General features: G+C 43.3%; 2 protein-coding genes across 2 annotated transcripts; both read left to right on the top strand.

Annotated features, from left to right (window-relative positions):
• Positions 1–6,218: 6,218 nt before the first annotated feature.
• LOC135877057 (olfactory receptor 4S2-like) lies at positions 6,219–7,169 on the top strand. Its single transcript, XM_065402398.1, has one exon. The coding sequence runs from the start codon at positions 6,231–6,233 to the stop codon at positions 7,167–7,169; it is 939 nt and encodes a 312-aa protein (XP_065258470.1). The 5' UTR covers positions 6,219–6,230.
• A 15,646-nt stretch (positions 7,170–22,815) lies between these two features.
• LOC135878200 (olfactory receptor 4S2-like) lies at positions 22,816–23,670 on the top strand. The gene has a single exon (XM_065403790.1). It carries the CDS (start codon positions 22,816–22,818, stop codon positions 23,668–23,670), a length of 855 nt encoding a protein of 284 aa, XP_065259862.1.
• The last annotated feature ends 227 nt before the right edge of the window (positions 23,671–23,897 follow it).

A 23,897-nucleotide genomic window follows, 5' to 3' on the forward strand; every position in this document is an offset into this window, starting at 1 on the left:
CCTTTTCTGCAGAACTGCTACCTAGCCATTCGGTCCCTAGTCTGTAGCTGTGCATGGGATTCTTCCGTCCTAAGTGCAGGACTCTGCACTTATCCTTGTTGAACCTCATCATGTTTTTTTTGGCCCAATCCTCATTGCTGGTGTTGGTGTGGGAGATAATCAGTGGGACACTGGGCTGACAGCTCTGCGGACAGTATGGGGTACAGGACAAGCCCAAACACAAGGTGGCATGGGAAGGTTCATGTGTCTTTCCCTTTGGTGTTGCAAGAACCTTCTTCTGGTTCTGTGGTAACAGTACCAGTTGATGAGGCCTCTGGAAGGGCCAGATGTCCACTCACGTCCAGATCTTTTGAATCTGTGTTTTTTCAGCGCTGCAAAAAGCCGACATGGAAAGTGAGTATGTTGTTCTATCTGCCCTTTATAACAGGGATTCCCGACCCATGGAGCCTAAAGGGTTCTGTCCAACCAAGGTACAACTGGGTATAAAAGCATCATACTGTTTCATTACAACACAAACATCAGACACTTTGACCTAGAAAATAAGATGTTTCAATCTGTATTAAGTAGAAGCTGCCCTTAATTATTTTAATACAAAAATAAATTAAATAAATGTTGACTATGTCATAATCCTACATGACATGTCCCATTATGACATAACTTCACAATATGACATGTAATTATGCACCACTACTGAGAAAATAATAAAAGTATAATAAAAATGAAAATAAAGTAGAAAAAATTTATACACATAAAATTGATTTTTTTTCTGAAATTAAATTTTCTGAACCAAAACCACTTTTTGTTTTGGGAAGATTTGTTTTCATGGGAATTTTCATTGAAATCAATATGATTTCATGAAAAAAAATCATTTACATTGATATGATATTTTCTGACAGAAAACTTTTAACAAAAATTTTCTGACCAGCTTCACTGTCAACCTTTTGGATGCACATGAGCATTTTATGTACTCTGTGGCCTTGCTAAAATATACCAATATCATACTGAGCACTTATGGTCCAAATGTTTGATGCCCAGTCAAGCACAGCTGTGTTCCTGCAGTGTCAGAACAAATCATTGCAAAAGATGGAATCTCCATACTTCATTTGCACATTTTTGCAATCCAGCAGAGCTTCAAAATTCTGGAGGTTTCAGATACAACTAACAATCTCTTTTGATTGTTGGTAAGTTAGTAACTTTTGAAGTAGGACTCGGGATCTGCTCATAACTTATTTTTTAATAATCTTGTTCTTATCCCAGATACACACCAACACAGGTTAACATTCAGAGATACTTAGAGTAGGTCCAGTGGGCATAATTAAAACTTCTTTGGAAAAAGAAGTTCTGCAAATGACGCAAGTCGTAAATTAAATTTTACTGTTGCACACACTTAATTACTTAACTACAAATTGAGAATATGCCATGCACAATAACAATTAGGGGAATCTCCAGATGCTGAAATAAACTTGGAAAAAAAGAATTACAAATTACAGACATTTGTTTGTTTCACCCACATGTGCCTGGTCTAATAGTTAAAGCAAAACAAAAAATTGATTGAATATATCTACAACCAAAGCAACAACTTTGGGTCACTATGATCCATTGAATTCTTTTATTTGTTTTGTGTGATTTCAGCATTTGGAGGACCACTGGTCTGGTCATGAAACTGTTTGCAAACCACAAACTTTTCACAGATTTTATTGAAAATACTTATGGAAATGGGTCCCAGAAAGAGCACTCCTCCATGTTTCATTATTCTCCAGATGAAAAAGTTTTGTATTCATCCCTTCAAGCAGGGAGTGGGAAGTATATCATATGGCTTAGGTGTCCTGTCTCACAAAAGAAGAAATAACAAATACTGAATCGAGTGAGCAGTTGATGAACAATCCACAAATGAATATCATTTGGCCAAACTACTGTCCAAACACTTATAAATACCAAATTCATTCAGAGGAAATCAGGTTCATTTGACAAATGATTTGCTAAGCCAAAACTGAGTCTAATTCTCAGTGAATCGTATTTTAAAGGAATAGTTTGGCTTTACCATGTGCATCTTCTGCGAGAGATGTCACAGTCTGTTTTGTTTCATTACAGCTAGGCTAACATGACATGACTCTCATTATGGATTAATTCAGGACTGGTTATGTCGGTGGGTAAGTGAGGGTGTTTATCCCCACTCCTAATACATATCTTGCACAGGTGAACAAAGGGCAGCCACTTCCTAAATCTGTGTGGAGTTTGATCCAGGTCCCAGTGAAATCAATGGGAACCACTCACTGGCTTTCACCCTAGGAACACAGCACCACTGTCCCACAGGTGCTGGGTCCCTCTTCTACTCCAGCTAGGGTGACCAGATAGCAAGTGTGAAAAATCGGGATGGGGTAGGGGGGGTAATAGGAGCCCATATTAAAAAAAAGCCCCAAATTTTGGGACTGTCCCTATAAAATCGGGACATCTGGTCACCCTAACTCCAGCTGTAGGCCCAGAGCAGTCAGGGAGTGGCATGTAAGCAGCATCCTGTGACAAAATGTAGCAGGACACATTCGGGCATACACTTCCCCAGAGCCCTCATTGGCTGATTTTGCTATAATGTCTCTGCTGCAAAGCTAGCTGAATCATTCCTTCCATGGGCCATTGCATTGTCACAGCTGAGGCCTGTAACTTTACTGCATGAGCATGTAGAACAGAAATCCAAACATTGTTAAATCCCTTATTTAAGTGATTGTTTAGGACTACAGTGAGGAGAAATTTTTCAACTGAAACTTTTTTCCCAGCAAAGAAGTGCAGATTCAGGTAAACTGAAACCATGTGTGTTGGTTTCATTGAATTGTTTTGGTAAAGGTGGGGGGGAACCTTTAAAAATTAAAAAAAATATATTTTGTTTTGATATTTTCTAAAAAAAACCTTTCAATTATTTTGTTCAAAATGACTTTTTGTTTAAAAATTTCCTTTAATTTTATTTTAAAAAAAAATTAAAAATCACTCAAAATTAAACCAAAATGTTTAATTATTGGCCAAACAAAATGTTTCATTTGACCCAAAATGAAACATTTTTTTTAACTTTTCAATTTACCAAAATTTTGTTTTTGGTTCAACCCAAAACAAATTCTCCCACAATTTATCTTTGGAATTTCCAGTGAACTAAAAAAAAAATCTATTTACACAGCTCTAGTTAGGACAGATGGCTGTTCACACACAGCATTTCCTAGAGGGCTAACTGTCTGTTGCCAGACTTCTCAGGCTTCCGCTTCCTGAGCATTAGGAGATAATTGAAGATTTTGACACAGGAGTTCCTGCAATGTCTTGTTATGTAAGAAGGTGTCAGTAGAATGAACCAGATACGAACTAGATATGAGGTTGAAAGGTCTCAAATCTATAGCACAATCAGTTGGTAAAACATGGGAAGCTGGGGGGAATTCATATCTAATTCTAAGTGTGAGGCACAGAACAACTAAAGGGACTAAGGACCAGATTTTTAAAGGTATTTAGGTGTTGCTCAGCTCAGTATCACAAATCCTGAGTGATTTAGATTGCTAAATCCCATTTTCAAAAGTGATTTAGGCACTTAGAAGCCTAAGTCTCAATGTGACTTAGGCTAAGTCTACACTGGGGGGGGGGGGGGGGGGGGAAGGGGGTCGACCTAAGCGCGTAGCTGAAGTCGGCATATCTTAGGTCGATTTACCTGGCCGTGAGGATGGTGGTGAGTCGACCACTGCCGCTCCCCCATCGACTCCACTTCTGCCTCTCGCCACGGTGGAGTTCTGGAGTCGACAGCAGAGCGATCGGGGATCGATTTTATCGCGTCTACAATCCAGTGGGTAGTGTAGATGTACCCTTAGACTGCTAAGTACCTAAGTCAATTTTGAAAAGGGAGTGTAGCTAAGTCCCTTGTAACGCTGAGTGGAGAAACGCCTAAAAATCTGGGCCTAACTGTTAACACACACCAAAAGTTTGCCTGAAGGATCAAAGCAATATGCTTTAGCTGCCTCTTCACTGTTTGCTTCCAGTGGAGACAAAAATGCCTCTGGGAACTCATTACCCAAGGCAATGACATGCTACCACTATATGATTCACTCTAAATATTTCTGCTGTATCTTCACAGCGAGAGAGAGAGAGAGAGAGAGAGAGAGAGAGAACTTTTCCCAAAAGATCTTGTTGGATCTTAGATTTTGCAGAGTGAGGGATGGAGACAGAGTTTCAGACTTGTTTCTGCCCCTAAAGGCAGAAATGGCCTCTATGGCTTTCGAACTGTGAGAGAGGTGGATGGGAAAGCATTGCTCTGTGCTTACAGGGACCAACCAACCCCAGGTCACTAAATTAGTCCTAGCTTATCTTTAGAGGGGGCAAGTCACTGATGAGATTAGGTCTAATAGAATGGAAGAGAATAGAAAAGGAGGATTTCCTCATTGGTGCTGGTGAAAGCTGGGGAGATAACACCTTCCAAGAAACTATTAAGTTCCACACCTACAAGCAGTGTAAGTTTTCCAGTATAGCTGAATATTTTACATTAATTCTTTTCATTTTTTACTTTTATACACATAACATAAAGGAAAGGAATCTTTTTATTAGGGTTTCCATCTAGTCCAATCCATTCCATTAGTCTGAAAATTATTAAATTGGAGCATGACTGAAATCCTGTCTACTAATTCCCCTTTCTCAATTTGTATTTATTATTGATTTTTTTTAAAAGGTTAGTTTTTCTAATTCAGAAGCAATGTCTATCACAGCCTGTAGATGCCTGTTCATACACTCTAAGAAAACCTGGATGACATTTTTCAGTCAAAATAATTTTCAACAAAAAATGCACACTTGCCAACACCAAAAAGTTTTACGAATTTGTGTTGGTTTTCCTAAATTATTTTTGTAAAAAAAAAAAAAGTTAAAATGTTTCATTTTGACATTTTCAGAATGAAATGATTCCATTATTTGGTTTGAAACAACTTTGTTTTGAAATGCCCTTCAATTAAGAAGACTAAATTTAAAAAGGCTAAAAAAAATTCTCAAAATTGAAATAAAATATTATTTGAGGTCCAATGAAATGTTTGTCAATCTGAAACAATTTTCTTTTTCAACTTTTTGATTTGCCAAAAATTTAATAATCAGTGGTCATAGATTTACATAGTCATATATTTCTCAAGCAGTATACAATTATTTTCTAAAAGTGTAGATCCAAATGTATAGTAGTTGGTAGTAATGGGTACTACCTCCCATATGGGAGAGACAGTCAAATTATACAATATAATGTCATACAAGGAGTGAGTTTGCCAAATTCCAAGAGTCTAGCTCAATGGGAACATGAACATTGTGGGTATTAGTCAGTGAGTGATGAGTTACCAAGATGTGTATTGTAATAGATATTGACTGTATACTTCAGTAAACACTATGGTTTATAGTACATTGAAGTGAATATTGACAGAGGTGCAGTGTCCTCAGTCAACATTGTATGTTTCTCTCAGAAAATAAATCCTGATGTCCAGGTCAAGAGAAATCAATTTTTTGTTGTTACTTTCAAAAAGATAATGCTGGCTTATGATGATTGATGAGAAAACAGATGTGCTGATTGTTTATCATTTGACTCCTTAGAAATGAACAACACTGATGTCTGAAGCAATGTTAAATAATTGGCTCATCAGTGTCAATTCTGAATTCTGATCATAGCAAACTGAAGTTCTGCTTGAGTTATCAGAGGCAAAAATACTAAAGAGCAGATCTTATTCCCCTTGACACATTACTACAATAATGCTATTCATGACCATAGCACAGAAATTTCCAGGTATTTCTGATGAAAATACTCAGGCACCAGTTTTCATACATTACTTCCTTAATGGGACATCTCAGACCCATATTTGGATGTTCAAATCAACAACTATGTGCATAAAGTGGGCATTTAGAAGCCCAAGGGACATTGTGAGAAAGCTATTCTTCCTGTTTAAAAAGACATAGTTGAAAAAGAGGCTCAGTGAGCGTATATAACAATACAATGACAATAAGTTGCACTACATGTTTATATATCTCATCGATTCATGTTGAGTTGAATATCAACTTCTAGTGTTCCTTTGATTGAGATATTGGAATTGGTTTCTTTTTGGCCAAAATCTACTTCTTTGGCTAATACATCTTGATAGTCACTGTGACAGCAATAAACATTGATTTTTTGATTCATGATATTCCTTAATCTGTGTCATTACAGGTGATTTATTTGGCACTTTAAAGTCCTCTCCTACTCTGAATACATGGAGAATACAAACAATGTGTCCAAATTCATTCTGTTGGGACTCTCCCAGGATCAAGAGTTACAGCAAGTGTGTTTTGTGCTGTTTTTACTCTTCTATGTAGTTATCGTTCTGGGAAATCTGCTCATCATTATCACTATAAAACGCAGTGAGTGTCTGAACTCCCCAATGTATTTCTTTCTTAGGTACCTGTCCTTTGTAGACATCTGCTACTCTTCTGTCACAGCCCCAAAGCTCATTGCAGACTTCCTTGTTGAGAGGAAAACCATCTCCTTTGTTGGCTGTATAGCACAGCTCTTTGGTGTCCATTTCTTTGGGTGCACCGAGATCTTCCTCCTCACGGTGATGGCGTACGACCGTTACATCGCGATCTGCAAACCCCTCCATTATATGACCATTATGAACAAGCATGTGTGCAGCTGGATGGTGGTGGCTTCATGGGCAGGGGGCTTTGTGCATTCCATGGTTCAGACTCTTCTGACTACCCAGTTACCCTTCTGTGGGCCCAATGAGATTGACCATTATTTCTGTGATGTGCACCCTTTGCTAAAATTGGCCTGCACTGACACTTATATAGTTGGCGTTATAGTTGTTGCCAATAGTGGGATGATTTCTCTTAGTTGTTTTATAGTGCTGGTTGTATCCTATGTTGTCATCTTAGTCTCCTTGAAAACTCGCTCTTCCGAAGGGCATCTCAAAGCTCTCTCGACCTGCGCATCCCACATCACTGTAGTTATTTTATTTTTTGGGCCATGTATCTTCATCTATATGAGACCTTCCACCACCTTCTCTGAGGATAAGATGGTCGCTGTGTTCTACACCATTATCACCCCTATGCTGAATCCCTTGATCTACACCCTGAGAAATGAGGAGGTGAAAAATGCCATGAAAAAATTATGGAGCAGAGAAGTGACTGTTGGAGGGAAATTAAAAATGTGATATGTAGAATGATGTTAGTTCTGCAAACTGGAGACAGAGGGGGAGATGATAATAGTCAGAAGAAATTTTAGGGAAATCCATATCTCTCTGCTGTCAGTTCTTTTGTGAAAATCCCAAGTGTTTCCCTCTGAATTCAGAGCTGCAAATGGCCTTCTTACTTCTGAAGTGGTTCTATTTTAATATTACTGCCTGTAAGATCATTGAAAAAAATTACTGAAGCTTTAAGTAGTTTTCTTTTCTTTTTGTACAAAGGTTATAAACTGTGAAAACTTAGGAGGTAAGATAGCCACTCACTGACGGAATAGAAAAAGAATATTTTTCTATGAGCAGCTTATTTCATAATTCTGGAATAGGTTGTTCCTTCCACGTTCCTCTAAAGCAGCTGGTAGTAGCCACGGTCAGATACAGGTTACTGGAGTACACTGATTACTGGTCTTATCTGGTATAGCAATTCTGGGGAGAGGATGAGAGGCAGCGATAGAACCACATGTGATGGATGTTAGTTATGAAGCTTAATATATTAATGAAGCTGTTCAGATACTACAGGGATTAGGGCCATATAAGAAACTATATAGAACAGAATAGAAGTGATTAGTAGATTATAAAGCCCGAAAGGACCATTGTGATTCATGGAGTCATAGAAAGGACCATCAGATCATCTAGTATGACCTACTGTAGAACACGGGCATCTAGTTGGACCTGTAAAACACCAGACATAGAAGTTGCCTGAATAAATTCCTGTTTGAGCTAGAACAGGTCTTTTAGAAAAATATCCAGGGATGGAGAATTCACAACCATTGACAAGTTGTTCAAATAGTTAATTAGAATAGAAAATAATTCCTATTTTTAAAATTAATACATATTCCTTGAGTACAATTAAGAGCTGCTTTCAGTGAAGTCCTGGAATGATGCAATGTGTAAATAAACTACACCACCATGTTGTTATTATTCTCAACAATGTTTTAGGAGGTTCTCCAGAGGTCCTAGAAAGACCCTTGGTTCTTGCCCAAGGAGGCTGTGGCTAAGAAATCTGTGGGAGATTCTGGGTTCTCAGCACTTTGATAATCGGGTCAGTTATTTTGGGGCCCTACGTTAGAGAGGAATATTTTTAAAACCATGACCTAGTCTCTAAATGATGTAATTGCATGCAAGTGTGACAGACCCAGACCAGTGGGGTACAGGAGTCTGGTAGAGGGCAAATATACTGGTCACTGGATGAGTAGTTTTCTGTTCCCTGAGTGACCAGAGCAGGGGCTGTACTAGAGTAATCAGGAACCTGCTAGAACCAGTTAAGACAGGCAGGCTAATTAGGACACCTGGAGCCAATTAAGAAGAAGCTGCTAGAATCAATTAAGGCAGGCTAACCCGGGTTCCCCCCAAACCTCCCAATTGACCTGGACTGTGGGTTCTTCCAGAGGGGAAGGTCTCTGGGCTGTTCCCCAACCCACATGGTGAATCTCTGAGGCAAGAAAATCCGCCAATAAGCGCAGGACCCACCAAGATAGAGGAGGAACTTTGTCACACAAGCTACAGATGTCACTGAGATTTGAATTCAGATTGCTGTATGTATAGCCCAGAATAATATCCATTGCAGCATCATTAAAAAAATTCTGCTCTTGACTTACAAAACAATATAGATATTAAGCAAACATTCTAGGAACTCTGTTCCAGATGTGAGAAGAGAGAATATTATTGTTCCTTGACCATTACATCTGTTAGATCCTTGGACATAACTGCAGGTATTTGTGTCTGAATTTCAGCTTTTCTCATCCCTCCTCGCCTCACCCATCTGTGTGCTTATTCTAAAGTGAAACAACAACTGCTGACATGGAAGTAGTCATAAGGGCATCAGATGACAGCATTGCAATAGAACACAAGCTAAAAAACGGATGGTTGGTGAATAGGGTTGAAGCCTATATCATCACAAGCATTAGTGCCCATTGCCACATTCCACCATATCTCCTCCCTGAAAAAACTGATATCCTTGAGCAATGTATCTAAGTCTTACAGTAGACCTTTTCTTGAGAAGCTGCAATGTATTTCAAAAGAAAATAGAACTAACCAGACAATAAAGACTATTTCCATGGTAGTTATGCTTCAAAATTTACAGCACCATTAGTTTAAAAAACCTACTAAAACATAGGACTGTCTAATTCCTGAGCTACTGACCACGACTGCAAGCCATTCATGTTGCTGTGTTTGTATTGATTGTCTTGAAGGCTGAATGGATAACCCACAAAGGAAGGGGGAGCCCTGGTAGTCAACATGAAAGCAGAGAGTCCCTGGAGAAAGCTGCTTGACGGGACTCCACAAACCCTTCTCTGACCTTTGGTGCATGGGAGCTGCCATTCTTAGCCTCTCCAGTATCCACTCTCCTTCCATCCATGACTTCCCAGCTCCTTTCTTCAAACTCCTTCTCCCATGTCCCCTTCCAAGACTCCTCACTCTTTGGTCCCCTGTGTTCCCATCTCACATTCCTTTTTATTTTTCTGCAACCCAAATTACATCTCTCTACCTACGGTTTCTCACTTCTACAGTCTCCTTCCTTCACCCTCCTCTATATTTTCTTTGCCCTGCTCCCCATGTTCACCTGCTCCCCCTCAGTGTCCTTCCCTGTCTCCCCCATAATCATAGGATCCTTACAATGACCCTCACTATGTCCTGACAACATAGAGGGCCACTTACTCTCTTAGGGCAGCCTGGTTTCAACCACATTAGAAGCAATGGGAGACGATAGCCATCTTTACTCATTGGCCTTTACAAAGGCTGTGTGAGAATGGCAGCTATTTTGGTTTGAGGGAGGGCTGTAGCTTCATTCCCATTGAGAAAAAAGGGCACTGGCAGCCATTTTGATCCAGTGGAATTTGCCCGCATCATTCCTAGATCGTATGAATCTTGAAAAATCAGCTAGTATGGAGGGACTGAGTTACAGTAGCTCCATCCCCATTCTCCAATGAGAAGATGAAGGGTCAAGGGTGGTGATCTCTCCATATCTCCTGAACAACCAGGGCAGCTAAAGCTCACGTCCATCTCATCACACCCATGGGCCAAAAGTGTTTCCATGGCAACTGAGCCCTGGTCTACACTACGATTTTAGGTCGAATTTAGCAGCGTTACCTCAATTTAAGCCTGGACCCATCCACATGACAAAGCCCTTTTTTTTTTACTTAAAGGGCTCTTTAAATCGATTTCTTTACTCCACCTCCGACGAGGGGATTAGCGCTGAAATCGGCCTTGCTGGGTCGATTTTGCGGTAGTGTGGACGGAATTCGATGGTATTGGCCTCCGGGAGCTATCCCAGAGTGCTCCATTGTGACCGCTCTGGACAGCGCTCTCAACTCAGATGCACTGGCCAGGTAGACAGGAAAAGGCCCATGAACTTTTGAATCTCATTTCCTGTTTGGCCAGCATGGCAAGGTGCAGGTGAGTGCAGATCTCATCAGCAGAGGTGACCATGATGGAGTCCCAGGATCGCAAAAGAGCTCCAGCATGGACCGAACGGGAGGTACGGGATCTCATTGCCATATGGGGAGACGAATCCGTGCTAGCTGAACTCCGTTCCAGTAAACAAAATGCCAAAACATTTGAAAAAGTCTCCAAGGGCATGAAGGACAGACGCTATAACAGGGACGCAAAGCAGTGCCGCATGAAAATTAAGGAGCTAAGGCAAGCCTACCAGAAAATCAGAGAGGCAAATGGCCGCTCCGGATCAGATCCCCGAACATGCCGCTTCTATGATGAGCTGCATGCCATGCTAGGGGGTGCAGCCACCAGTACCCCAATCCTGTGCTTTGACTCCATCAATGGAGAAGCACGCAACACGGAAGCGGGTTTTGGGGATGGGGAAGTTGATGATGAAGAGATTGAAGATAGCGCACAGCAAGGAAGCGGAGAAACCAGTTTCCCCAACAGCCAGGATATGTTTTTCACCCTGGACCTGGAGCCAGTAGCCCCCGAACCCACCCAAGACCCTGAAAGCAGAGAAGGGACCTCTGGTGAGTGTACCTTTGTAAATATTAGACATGGTTTAAAAGCAAGCATGTTTAATGATTAATCTGCCCTGGCATTCGCGGCCAGTACAGCTACTGGAAAAGTCTGTTAACGTGTCTGGGGATGGAACGGAAATCCTCCAGGGACATCTCCATAAAGCTCTCCTGGATGTACTCCCAAAGCCTTTGCAAAAGGTTTTTGGGGAGGGCGGCCTTATTCCATCCACCATGGTAGGACACTTTACCATGCCAGGCCAGTAGCATGTAGTCTGGAATCATTGCATAACAAAGCATGGCAGCGTATGGTCCCGGTGTTTGCTGGCATTCAAACAGCATCCGTTCCTTATCTCTCTGTGTTATCCTCAGGAGAGTGATATCATTCATGGTCACCTGGTTGAAATGGGGTGATTTTATTAAGGGGACATTCAGAGGTGCCAGTTCCTGCTGGGCTGTTTGCCTGTGGCTGAACAGAAATGTTCCCCGCTGTTAGCCACGCGGTGGGGGGAGGGGTGAAGCGATCATCCCAGAGAATTAGGTGTGTGTTGGGGGGTTATTTGGGTTTGTGCTGTACGCTAACTCGCAAACCGCAGCCCATCCTTTTAAATTGCCAACCTATTTTAAATGGCCAACCCAATGGCCGCTTGGTATGGGAAATGAGGGCGCTGCTGTTTGAAACCATTCCCACACGTTATGAAGGTTAAAGAAGCCAAAAGACTGTGGCTTACCATGGCTGCCTGCAAGCCCAATTCTGTTGCCTGGCCCTGCATGAGTGATCTCTCACACCAAACCGGCAGGCCCTCAATATAAGAGGCAAAATGCGACCTTGTAACGAAAGCACATGTGCTATGTAATGTGAACAGCAAGGTTTAACGTGAAAGAGGCAACCCTTTGTTCTCTAAAATGTGTCTTTTTAACTACCACTCTCCCTTTTTTTTCCTCCACCAGCTGCATATGTTTCTCCTTCCCAGAGGCTAGCGAAGATTAAAAGGCGAAAAAAACGCACTCGAGATGAAATGTTCTCTGAGCTCATGCTGTCCTCCCACACTGACAGAGCACAGCAGAATGCGTGGAGGCAGACAATGTCAGAGTGCAGGAAAGCACAATATGAACGCGAGGAGAGGTGGCAGGCTGAAGAGGATAGGTGGCGTCAGCTTGCTGACAGAAGGCAAGAGTCAATGCTCCAGCTGCTGGAGCATCAAACTGATATGCTCCAGCGTATGGTTGAGCTGCAGGAAAGGCAGCAGGAGCACAGACCACCGCTACAACCAGTGATGAGCTGCCAAAATATTAACAACAGGTTCCCTCCTCCTCACCCCACAAGGGGGTCGTGCCCCCACCGGGACTCCTGCCCCATCCAACCCCCCATGTTCCTTGAGGCCCCCCCCAGAACCCCTGCCCCATCCACCCCCCTTCCCTGTCCCCTGACTGCCCCCTGCCACCCCATCCAACCCCTCCTCACATTCCTGATGGCCCCCCGGGAGCCCTGTCCCATCCAACCACCAACCTTCTCTCTGTCCCCGACTGCCCCTGACTGCCCCCCACTGCCCCATCCAACCCCTGCTCCTTCCTGACTGCCCCCCCTGGGACCCTTGCCCCCATTCAATCCCCCTGTTCCCTGCCCTCTGACCATCCTGACCCCTATCCACCCCCCCCCACAACCCTCCAAACTCCCCTGCCCTCTTCCAACACCCCATCCCTGCTCCCTTACCGCGCTGCCTGGAGCCGGTCGGCTGGGTCTGGGTCCGCTCGGCTGGGGCCGGGGCCGGGGCCGATTGGCCAGGGCTGGGGCTGGGTCCGCTCGGCCGGGACTGGAGCTGCTCAGCCGGGACCGGGGCCGGTGCTGCGGGGACCGAGCTGGGCCAGGCCAGAGCCATTCGGCCGGGGCCAGGACCGGGACCGGGGCCGGTGCTGCGGGGCCCAACTCCCCGAACTGGGCCAGGCCGGAGCCACTTGGCCAGGACTGGGACCTGCGCTGTGGGGCCCGAGCCGGGCCGGGCCAGAGCCGCTCGACCAGGACTGGCACCGGCGCCGTGGGGCCCGAGCCAGGCCAGGGCCGGGACCGGGCTGGGGCGCTCAGCCGGGACCGGGACTGGGACTCGCACTGCGGGTCCCGAGCCGTGCCGGAGCCGCTCGGCTGGGCCCGGGACTGGTGCTGCGGGGCCCGAGCCGGGCCGGGCTGGGCCCGGGACTGGTGCTGCGGGGCCCGAGCCGGGCCGGGCTGGAGCCGCTCGGCCGGGACCAGGACCGGTGCTGCGGGGCCTGAGCCAGGCTGGGCCGGGCCGGAGCCGTTCGGCCAGGACTGGGACCAGCGCCGTGGGGCCCAAGCTGGGCCGGGCCGGAGCCGCTCGGCTAGGACCGGCACCGGCGCCGCGGGGCCTGAGCCGGGCCAGGGCTGGGACTGGTCTGGGGCGCTCGGCGGGGGCCAGGCCAGAGAAAGCCACTCGGCCGGAGCCGGACTGGGCCACGCCACGCCGCGCCTCCCTGGAGCCCTCCTGATGCCCCCCCCGCCCCAGCTTACTTGCCTGCTGCTTGTTTCAGGCTTCCCACGAACATCTGATTCGCGGGAAGCAGGGGAGGGGGAGGAGAAGAGGGGGTGGAATGTTTAGGGGAGGAGGGGGAAGTGAGCTGGGGACGGGGATGGGGTGGACAGTTGCCGGAGCTTTTGTTAAATTTAAAAGCCCTTTTAGAACCGGTTGTCCCGGAACAACTGGTTCTAAAAGGGCTTCTAAATTTAACAACCGGTTCCTGCGAACTGGTGGGAACCGGCTCCAGCTCACCACTGGCTACAACCCCTGTGTAACCAACAGCCCTCCTCCCCAAGTTCCATAGCCTCCTCACCCAGACACCCAAGAACGCGGTGGAGGGGCCTCTGGCCACCCAGCCACTCCACCCCAGAGGATTGCTCAAGCAACAGAAGGCTGGCCTTCAATAAGTTTTAAAGTTTTAAAGTGCAGTGTGTCCTTGTCCTTCCCTCCTCCCCCACCCCTCCCGGGCTACCTTTGCAGTTATCCCCCTATTTGTGTGATGAATTAATAAAGAATGCATGAATGTGAAGCAACAATGACTTTATTGTCTCTGCAAGCGGTGATCGAAGGGGGGAGGGGAAGATGTCTAGCTTACAGGGAAGTAGAGTGAACCAAGGGGGGGGGTCATCAAGGAGAAACAAACAGAACTTTCACACCTTAGCCTGGCCAGTCATGAAACTGGTTTTCAAAGCTTCTCTGATGCACACCGCACCCTCCTGTACTCTTGTAACCACCCTGCTGTCTGGCTGCGTGTAATCAGCAGCCAAGCGATTTGCCTCAACCTCCCACCCCGGCATAAACGTCTCCCCTTTACTTTCACAGATAGTGTGGAGCGCACAGCAAGCAGTAATAACAATGGGAATATTGGTTTCGCTGAGGTCTATCCGCGTCAGTAAACTGCACCAGCGCGCTTTTAAACGTCCAAATGCACATTCTACCACCATTCTGCACTTGCTCAGCCTACACTTTCCCTGCCCTTCTTGTTGCTAACATACCTGTAGAACTCCTTCTTGTTACTCTTAACATCCCTTGCTAGCTGCAACTCCAATTGTGATTTGGCCTTCCTGATTTCACTCCTGCATGCCTGAGCAATATTTTTACACTCCTCCCCCATCATTTGTCCAAGCTTTCACTTCTTGTAAGCTTCTTTTTTGTGTTTAAGATCAGCAAGGATTTCACTGTTAAGCCAAGATGGTCGCCTGCCATATTTACTATTCTTTCTACAAATTGGGATGGTTTGTTCCTGCAACCTCAATAAGGATTCTTTAAAATACAGCCAGCTCTCCTGGACTCCTTTGCCCCTCATGTTATTCTCCCAGGGGATCCTGCCCATCAGTTCCCTGAGTGAGTCAAAGTCAGCTTTTCTGAAGCCCAGGGTCCGTATTCTGCTGCTCTCCTTTCTTCCTTTTGTCAGGATCCTGAACTCGACTGCCTCCCAGGTTCCCATCCACTTTTTCTTGCCCTACTAATTCTTCCCTGTTTGTTAGCAGCAGGTCAAGAAGAGCTCTGCCCCTAGCTGGTTCCTCCAGCACTTGGCATCACTTCCAGCACTTCCTCATCAATTGGCATCTTATTGAATATGTCCAGAGCTCTCCCAGTCAATTTTACTACCAATGTGGTCATCTTTTGATCTTCAGGAATCACATGGAGGGTGCACAGTCTCTCAAAGGTGATGAAATATTCATCAGTATCACTGGATTCATCATACTGTGTACATAACCGCTCCCATTTGTGGATTTTTGGGGAAGTGGAGCCAGCTGCTGAAGAGTTTTGTCTCTTCCACTCCATTACAGTCAGTTCATGCTTCTGGGTCTCAATCTGGGCTTATATTTCTTGGTCTTTTAACTCCAGGGCTTGCTGGTGTGCTGCCCTTTTTTCATCAGCCTCCAGCTGCCTGAGTTCCATGGCTAACCTTTGGGTTTCCTTGGCTCTTCTGTGAGCAGCTTCCTCCCTGGCTGCCTCTGTTTATTTTAGCCTCATTTGAAACTCATGCTCCTTTGCCTTCTCTACTGTTTCCAGTCTGGCCAGCTCTAGTTTTGTAGTTTTGTAGCTGCCTCATTTTCCTGCTTTCTTGTGCTTACAGTATTTCCCTCACCCGAAATAAACAAACAGAAAATAACAAACCAGTAACCACTTTGTCTGTTCTCCAGCCACCACATCCAAAACTCACTTAAAATCACTACCAGTGTCTCAAAGCAATCAGCTGTACACAGATCCTGCTGACTATGCCACTGTGATGGGTTCGGTCACAGAGATTTTTTTGGGACTGTCACCTGATGTGCAGAGACTACCTCTGAGCATGTTTTCTCTGCCAGTTTGGGCCTCCAGAACCCTGTCTTGTTGAGCCAGACACGCCAGTCTGCTCCAACATAGACCAGGGTCTGAACCACGCTCCCCAAAGCTGCAGACTTAACTGAAAACAGCTTAAGAAGTGCTACTGTCTCCAGTACCCAGACACCCAATGGGATCCAAACCCCAGATAAATCCATTTTACTTTGTATAAAACTTATACAGGGTAAACTCATAAATTGTCCGCCCCCTATAACACTGATAGAGAGATATGCACAGCTGTTTGCTCCCCCAGGTATTTATTACTTACTCTAGGTTAATTAATTAGCAAAAGTGATTTTATTAAATACAGAAAGTAGGATTTAAGTGGTTCCAAGTAATAACAGACAGAACAAAGTAAGTTACCAAGCAAAATAAAACAAAACACATAAGTCTAGGCCTAATACATTAAGAAACCGATTACAGATGAAATCTCACTCCCAGAGATGTTCCAATAAGCTTCTTTCACAGACTGAACTCCTTCCTAGTCTGGGTCCAGCAATCACTCACACCCCCGTAGTTACTGTCCTTTGTTCCAGTTTCTTTCAGGCATCTCTTGGGGATGGAGAGGCCATCTCTTGAGTCAGATGAAGACCAAATGGAGAGGCTTCCAGGGCGTTTTATATCCTCTCTCTTGTGGGCGGAAACCCCTTTGTTCTTCTGTGCAAAGTCACAGCAACAAGATGGAGTTCGTAGCCACATGGGCAAGTCACACGTCCATGAATGATTCAGCTTTTTGCAGGCCGACGCCATTGTTTACATGTTAGTTTGAACGTTCACAGGAGAGCTCAGATGTGGATTGGTGTCTCCCAAAGTCCATTGTCAGTTAAGTGTTTCTTGATTGGGCACTTACTGAGTGAAGGGTTAAAATCCATGTGCATTTTATATAACAACCTGGTATATGGATTGTGCCAGCTCTTTTTCAGACCCGAAGTCCAGAGTTTGGTTAAGAGACCAGAGGCCTAGCTAATAGTGATTAGCTAAGAGAAAGCAGAATAAACAAGATAACATTGCCTTTGCAGATATGCTTTGTCAGTAGAAATGCCAGATGTTGAAGCAATAACTGAATAATTATGTTTCATCCAATGTTTCAAATTGAACAAAGGATCCCTGTTCCTATTGTGTTTCTCCTGAAGGGAAAACAGTCTTCCCACAGATCCAACCTTGAGTTTATGAAAATTGGCACATGTCAGTATAATGATATGGCATCCTTCCACCTCTCTTCCAAGGGACCAATGCCCTGCCTTAAGACATAAAGGAGACAATCTGTATTACCATATCCTTTCACTGTTTCTTTGCTTTAACCCCTAGGAATGTACCTGTTGGACAATCAAAGGAGTTGCTCCATTCCTATGGACCCCAAATCAGAATTCAACACATATATTTTATACTAATAACATTTTATCAAAGTATTAATTAAATGTTAACTGGCTAACTTGAGACCATGGGCGGAGACATTATGTAACCTTTTTAACCATTGGCTACTGTGCTATCTTGTCTTGCTGCAAAACCTATCCCGGGGTGTGGAACTGCCTACCCCGTCACTTTCCCCCGCCCATGGTAAATCTATATATTCCATTGTAATCAATTGATTGACAGTGTCTCTGAGCCTGATAAGCCAGGTGACACTCCGCCAGCGCTGTGTATAATAAACCCCTATGCTTTGACCTTTACATGGTGTGGATTTATGTCCTTCACTGAGAATATTCCTTTCTCAAGAAACTGACCAAATGCTTCGCTGAGGCTACTTAAAATCAAACACATTGAGATACAAGTACATGGCCAATATTCATAACTTCAAATACAAAAATGATACACACATACAGACAGCATAATCATAACCAGCAAACTACAACCTTTTCATGGACACCCCACTTGACCTCCTCTGTACAAGACCTGGTGCAACCATAGGACCCTGGTTGCAACAATGATCTATATGGTCACAGTTCATGTCAATAACATCACAAGGTAAAGTTATATGGATGAGTGCTTCTTCAGCAACTATTTCCAATGGAGAAGCCTTGAAATGCTTCTGGGAGCTCATTAATCAGGTGATGACGCACTACCACTACATATTTATTTTAAAAATTTCTGCTGTAACTTCACTGTCAAGAGAGAGACAATTTTCCCCAAAGATCTTTCTGGGTCTTAGAATTTGATGATCTTAGACCTGCAGCTTTGTGAATTGGGGGAGTGGTTGATGTGAAAAGATTCCTGAATGCTGCCTTGATCCAAACCACTTCTCTAGTTCACTAATTTAGTCCTCGCAGATCTTGAGAGACAGCAAAGGACATCCTAAGACAGGGCTTGTAAAGACAAGTGTTAGGATGAAATTTACAAACCAGAGTATCTATATAGCAGGGAGTATTTGATGCCCTTGTAAATCACATTCATGAAATGCTTATTGTTCAGACCTGAACAACTTTGCCACAGGAGCAGGTTAGAAGCTGGGGAAATAATACCCATCACCATCCAGGTAAGTTTTGAGATCTGCAAATAACAATCCATTTGAGTTTTCCAGTAAGGTTGAGTATTTTATGCTGTTCTTTCCCTGCTTAGCTTTATGTGTGTAAAAGAAAAAGGAAACACTGTATTAGGATTCACTCCAATCTAATTCCTCCCTCCATCAATCAGTCTCTAACTAATTCACCTAAAGTAAGATGAATGATGCTTAAATCTTCATTACTAACTTCTCTCTTGAAAAATCTTCATATTATTTTTTGTTATTTTAATTTTAGTTTCGAAATGTATAAAATAGGTTTATTAGATGCTAGTCCGTAAGCAATGGCCATCCCCATGCCATATTTAATCCATTCCTTCTTATGACCACTCATAAATACTTTCTTTTGAACACAGAAAATTTAATTCAGTCACCTCAAATCAATAACACATATAGGGTCAGATTCACTAGTAGGCTTCAGCTGCTTTCCACTGCTCTTGTGACAGAGTTAACTGGTCAATCGAACAGGATTTATGGCTACTCTGCATATCTGGAGAAGCACAAACTAAAGTATATCCATGAGTCCTGCTGTTAAATTAGTGTTTCAATTCTTGTTTCAGTTGGGGTTTTGTGTAAAGTTGATCAAAATTCTCCACTGAAACTGTTTTTTTTTCCCAGTTAAACTGGCTTTTCAACTAAATGTAGATTTTGTGAAATAATTTTGTGATGAAAATAATCATAGACCAGTTTTCAAGCATTGGTTACTTAATGAGAACTCAGTTTCATGTTTGCATGTACAAATAAATACATTTTTTGAGCATTTATGTGCCCAAATGCAAAGGTAAGAGATATGGTAATTCTTGGTTGAAAAATGGGATTCCTGAAGGTATTTAACAATGCAATACGAATAAATAGAATGCATATCATGAAAGGGTTGGTTGCAAAGCATAGTTAAGGTTAAGTTTTTCACTTACACTTAAAGTCTTTGATGAGTAACTTTTTTATGTGTGAAGAATAGAATGAATCATCTTCACATTTTCCACACTGATTATTTGAGAATATACTGTTCATGCCAATATGTAGTTCAAGCTGATTTCCTTTAGTTCTTTGAGTTACATATTGCCCTTTTTTATTTTTGGACAAAGTCCACCACTTCAGTCTATGCATCCTGATATTTACCTCGTCACTGGTCAATAACTGTTTATTATTCATATCCTTGTTTTGTGTCATGGCAGGTGGATTAGCTATATTCCATTTGTGATGGGTTGGTTCACAGAAAACCCCTTGGGAACTGCCAACTGATATGCTGGGACTACCTCTAAGCCGTTTTCCCTGCCAGCTTGGGACTCCAGAACCTTGCCTGCTTGAGCCAGACTCGCTAGCCTGCTGCAAACCCAGACCCAGGTCTGAACAACGTCCCCCAGAAGCTGCAGGCTTAACTGAAAACAGCTTAAGAAGTGTTCCTGTCTCTAACACTCAGATGCCCAGCTCCCAATGGGGTCCAAACCCCAAATAAATCCGTTTTACCACGCAAGTCTATGCCTAATACAGTAAGAAACTGAATACAGATGAAATCTCACCCTCAGAGATGTTCCAGTAAGCTTCTTTTACAGACTAGCCTCCTTCTAGTCTGGGTCCAGCAATAAGAACATAAGAACGGCCATACTGGGTCAGACCAAAGGTCCATCCAGCCCAGTATCCTGTCTACCGACAGTGACCAATGCCAGGTGTCCCAGAGGAAGTGACCCTAACAGGTAATAATCAAGTGATCTCTCTCCTGCCATCCATCTCCACCCTCTAACAAACAGAGGCTAGGAACACCATTCCTTACCCATCCTGGCTAATAGCCATTAATGGACTTAACCTCCATGAATTTATCCAGTTCTCTTTTAAACCCTGTTATAGTCCTAGCCTTCACAACCTCCTCAGGCAAGTAGTTCCACAGGTTGACTATGCACTGTGTGAAGAAGAACTTCCTTTTATTTGTTTTAAACCTGCTGCCGATTAATTTCATTTGGTGCCCCTAGTTCTTATATTATGGGATCAAGTAAATAACTTTTCCTTATTCACTTTCTCCACACCACTCATAATTTTATATACCTCTATCATATCCCCCCTTAGTCCCCTCTTTTCCAAGCTGAAAAGTCCTAGCCTCTTTAATCTGTCCTCATATGGGACCCGTTCCAAATCCCTAATCATTTTAGTTGCCATTCTCTGAACCTTTTCTAAGGCCAGTATATCTTTTTTGAAATGGGGAGACCACATCTGTACACAGTATTCAAGATGTGGGCGTAACATGGATTCATATAAGGGCAATAAGATATTCTCCGTCTTATTCTCTAACCCTTTTTTAATGATTCCTAACATCCTGTTTCCTTTTTTGACCGCCTCTGCACACTGCATGGATGTCTTCAGAGAACTATCCACGATGACTCCAAGATCTCTTTCCTGATTCATTGTAGCTAAATTAGCCCCCATCATGTTGTATGTATAGTTGGGGTTATTGTTTCCAATGTGCATTACTTTACATTTATCCACATTAAATTTCATTTGCCATTTTGTTGCCCAGTCCCTTAGTTTTGTGAGATCTTTTTGAAGTTCTTCAGTCTGCTTTGGTCTTAACTATCTTGAGCAGTTTAGTATCATCTGCAAACTTTGCCACCTCACTGTTTACCCCTTTCTCCAGATCATTTATGAATAAGTTGAATAGGATTGGTCCTAGGACCGACCCTTGGGGAACACCATTTGTTACCCCTGTCCATTCTGAAAATTTACCATTTATTCCTACCCTTTGTTCCCTGTCTTTTAACCAGTTCTCAATCCATGAAAGGATCTTCCCTCTTATCCCATGACAACTTAATTTACGTAAGAGCCTTTGGTGAGGGACCTTGTCAAAGGCTTTCTGGAAATCTAAGTATACTATGTCCACTGGATCCCCCTTGTCCACATGTTTGTTGACCCCTTCAAAGAACTCTAATAGATTAGTAAGCCATGATTTCCCTTTACAGAAACCATGTTGACTTTTGCCCAACAATTTATGTTCTTCTATGTGTCTGACAATTTTATTCTTTACTGTTGTTTCAACTAATTTGCCTGTTACTGATGTTAGACTTACCAGTCTGTAATTGCCAGGATCACCTCTAGAGCCCTTTTTAAATATTGGCGTTACATTAGCTATCTTCCAGTCATTGGGTACAGAAGCCGATTTAAAGGACAGGTTACAAACCATAGTTAATAGTTCCGCAATTTCACAATTGAGTTCTTTCAGAACTCTTGGGTGAATGCCATCTGGTCCCGGTGACTTGGTACTGTTAAGTTTATCAATTAATTCCAAAACCTCCTCTAGTGACACTTCAATCTGTGACAATTCCTCAGATTTGTCACCTACAAAGGACGGCTCAGGTTTAGGAATCTCCCCAACATCCTCAGCCGTGAAGACTGAAGCAAAGAATCAATTTAGTTTCTCCGCAATGACTTTATCGTCTTGAAGTGCTCCTTTTGTATCACCATCTTCCAGGGGCCCCACTGGTTGTTTAGCAGGCTTCCTGCTTCTGATGTACTTAAAACATTTTGTGATTACCTTTTGAGTTTTTGGCTAGCTGTTCTTCAAACACCATTTTGGCTTTTCTAATTACATTTTTACACTTAATTTGGCAATGTTTATGCTCCTTTCTATTTACCTCACTAGGATTTGACTTCCACTTTTTAAAAGATGCCTTTTTATCTCTCACTGCTTCTTTTACACTCACACTCCTGTGGTTACTGTCCTTTGTTCCAGTTTCTTTCAGGTATCCTTTGGGGGTGGAGAGGCTATCTCTTGAGCCAGCTGAAGACAAAATGGAGGGGTCTCCCAGGGGCTTAAATAGACTTTCTCTTGTGGGTGGAGACCCCTTCCTCTCTCCTATGCAAAATCCAGCTCCAAGATGAAGTTTTGGAGTCACATGGGTAAGTCACATGTCCATGCACGACTCAGTTTTTAAAGCAGCAGCCATTGCCCACATGCTTATCTTGAATGTCTCCAGGAAGACTTCTTATGTGGATTGGAGTCTTCCAAGATCCATTGTCTGTTAAGTGTTTCTTGATTGGGCACTTAACTTGCAAATTCCTTTCTAAAGAAGCTGACCAAATGCCTTACTAAAGCTACTTAAAATCAAACAAGTACACAGCCAATATTCATAACTTCGAATACAAAAATGATACCTGCATACAAATAGGATGAATATATTCAGTAGATCATAACCTCTACAGAGATATGTTACGTGGCATATGTAGCATAAAACATATTCCAGTTATGTCATATATACATTCATAAAGCATTATGGGGTCCAACGTCACAACATTTACCTATCATTTACACTGAGTACATGGAGCCTGCAAAGAAAGTGACTGAATTAATCCTTTTGGGACTTTGCCAGAATGAGAAGTTACAGCCAGTGTGTTTTGTATTCTTTTTACTCCTCTATATCGCTATGGTGCTGGGAAATCTTCTCATCATTGTCACCGTAAAGAGTAGCCATCATCTGAAGTCTCCCATGTATTTCTTCCTGAACTACCTGTCGTTTTTAGACATATGCCTTTCCTCTGTCACAGCCCCAAAGCTGATTGCAGTCTTCCTGGTTGAGAGGAAAACCATCTCCTTTGATGGCTGCATAGCACAGCTGTTTATGGTCCACTTCTTTGAGTGCACTGAAATCTTCCTCCCCACAGTGATGGCATACGATCGTTACATTGCAATCTGCAAACCCCTCCATTACACGACCATCATGACTCGGTGTGTGTGTGGCTCGCTGATGGGCTTCATGAGTGGGCGGCTTTCTGCATTCCATGGTTCAGACTCTCCTGACTATCTGTTCTGTGGACCCAGCGAGATTGACCACTATTTCTGTGATGTGCACCCTTCGCTGAAACTAGCCTGCACTGACACTTATTTTGTTGGCAACATGATCATTGCCAATACTGGGATGATTTCCCTGAGCTGTTTTGTTGTGCTGATTGTGTCCTATGTCATCATCTTAGTCTCCTTGAGATCTTGCTCCTCTGAAGGTCGTTGCAAAGCTCTTTCCACCTGTGCCTCCCATATTGCTGTAGTGATTATATTTTTTGGGCCATGTATCTTCATGTATTTAAGACCTTCCACCTCCTTCTCTGAAGATAAGATGGTGACTGTGTTCAACACCATTATCACCCCTCTGCTGAATCCCTTGATCTCATTTCCCTGAGAAATGAGGAGGTGAAAAATGCCATGAGAAAATTAGGGAGCAGAAAAGTGGCATTAGGAGAGAAATGAAAAATGTGATGTGTAGAATGATGGTAATTCTGTAAAGTAACGATATTCAGAAGCAATTTTAGAGAAAAGAGATTTTAGAGTTGTTCAGTTTTTCTGTGAAAATTCCCAATGATTTTATCTGAATCCTGCTATTGCCATTCTATTTTGATGTGAAAAGAA

Source organism: Emys orbicularis, chromosome 4 (genome assembly GCF_028017835.1).
Source record: "Emys orbicularis isolate rEmyOrb1 chromosome 4, rEmyOrb1.hap1, whole genome shotgun sequence".
In the NCBI taxonomy this organism is placed as follows: domain Eukaryota; kingdom Metazoa; phylum Chordata; order Testudines; family Emydidae; genus Emys; species Emys orbicularis.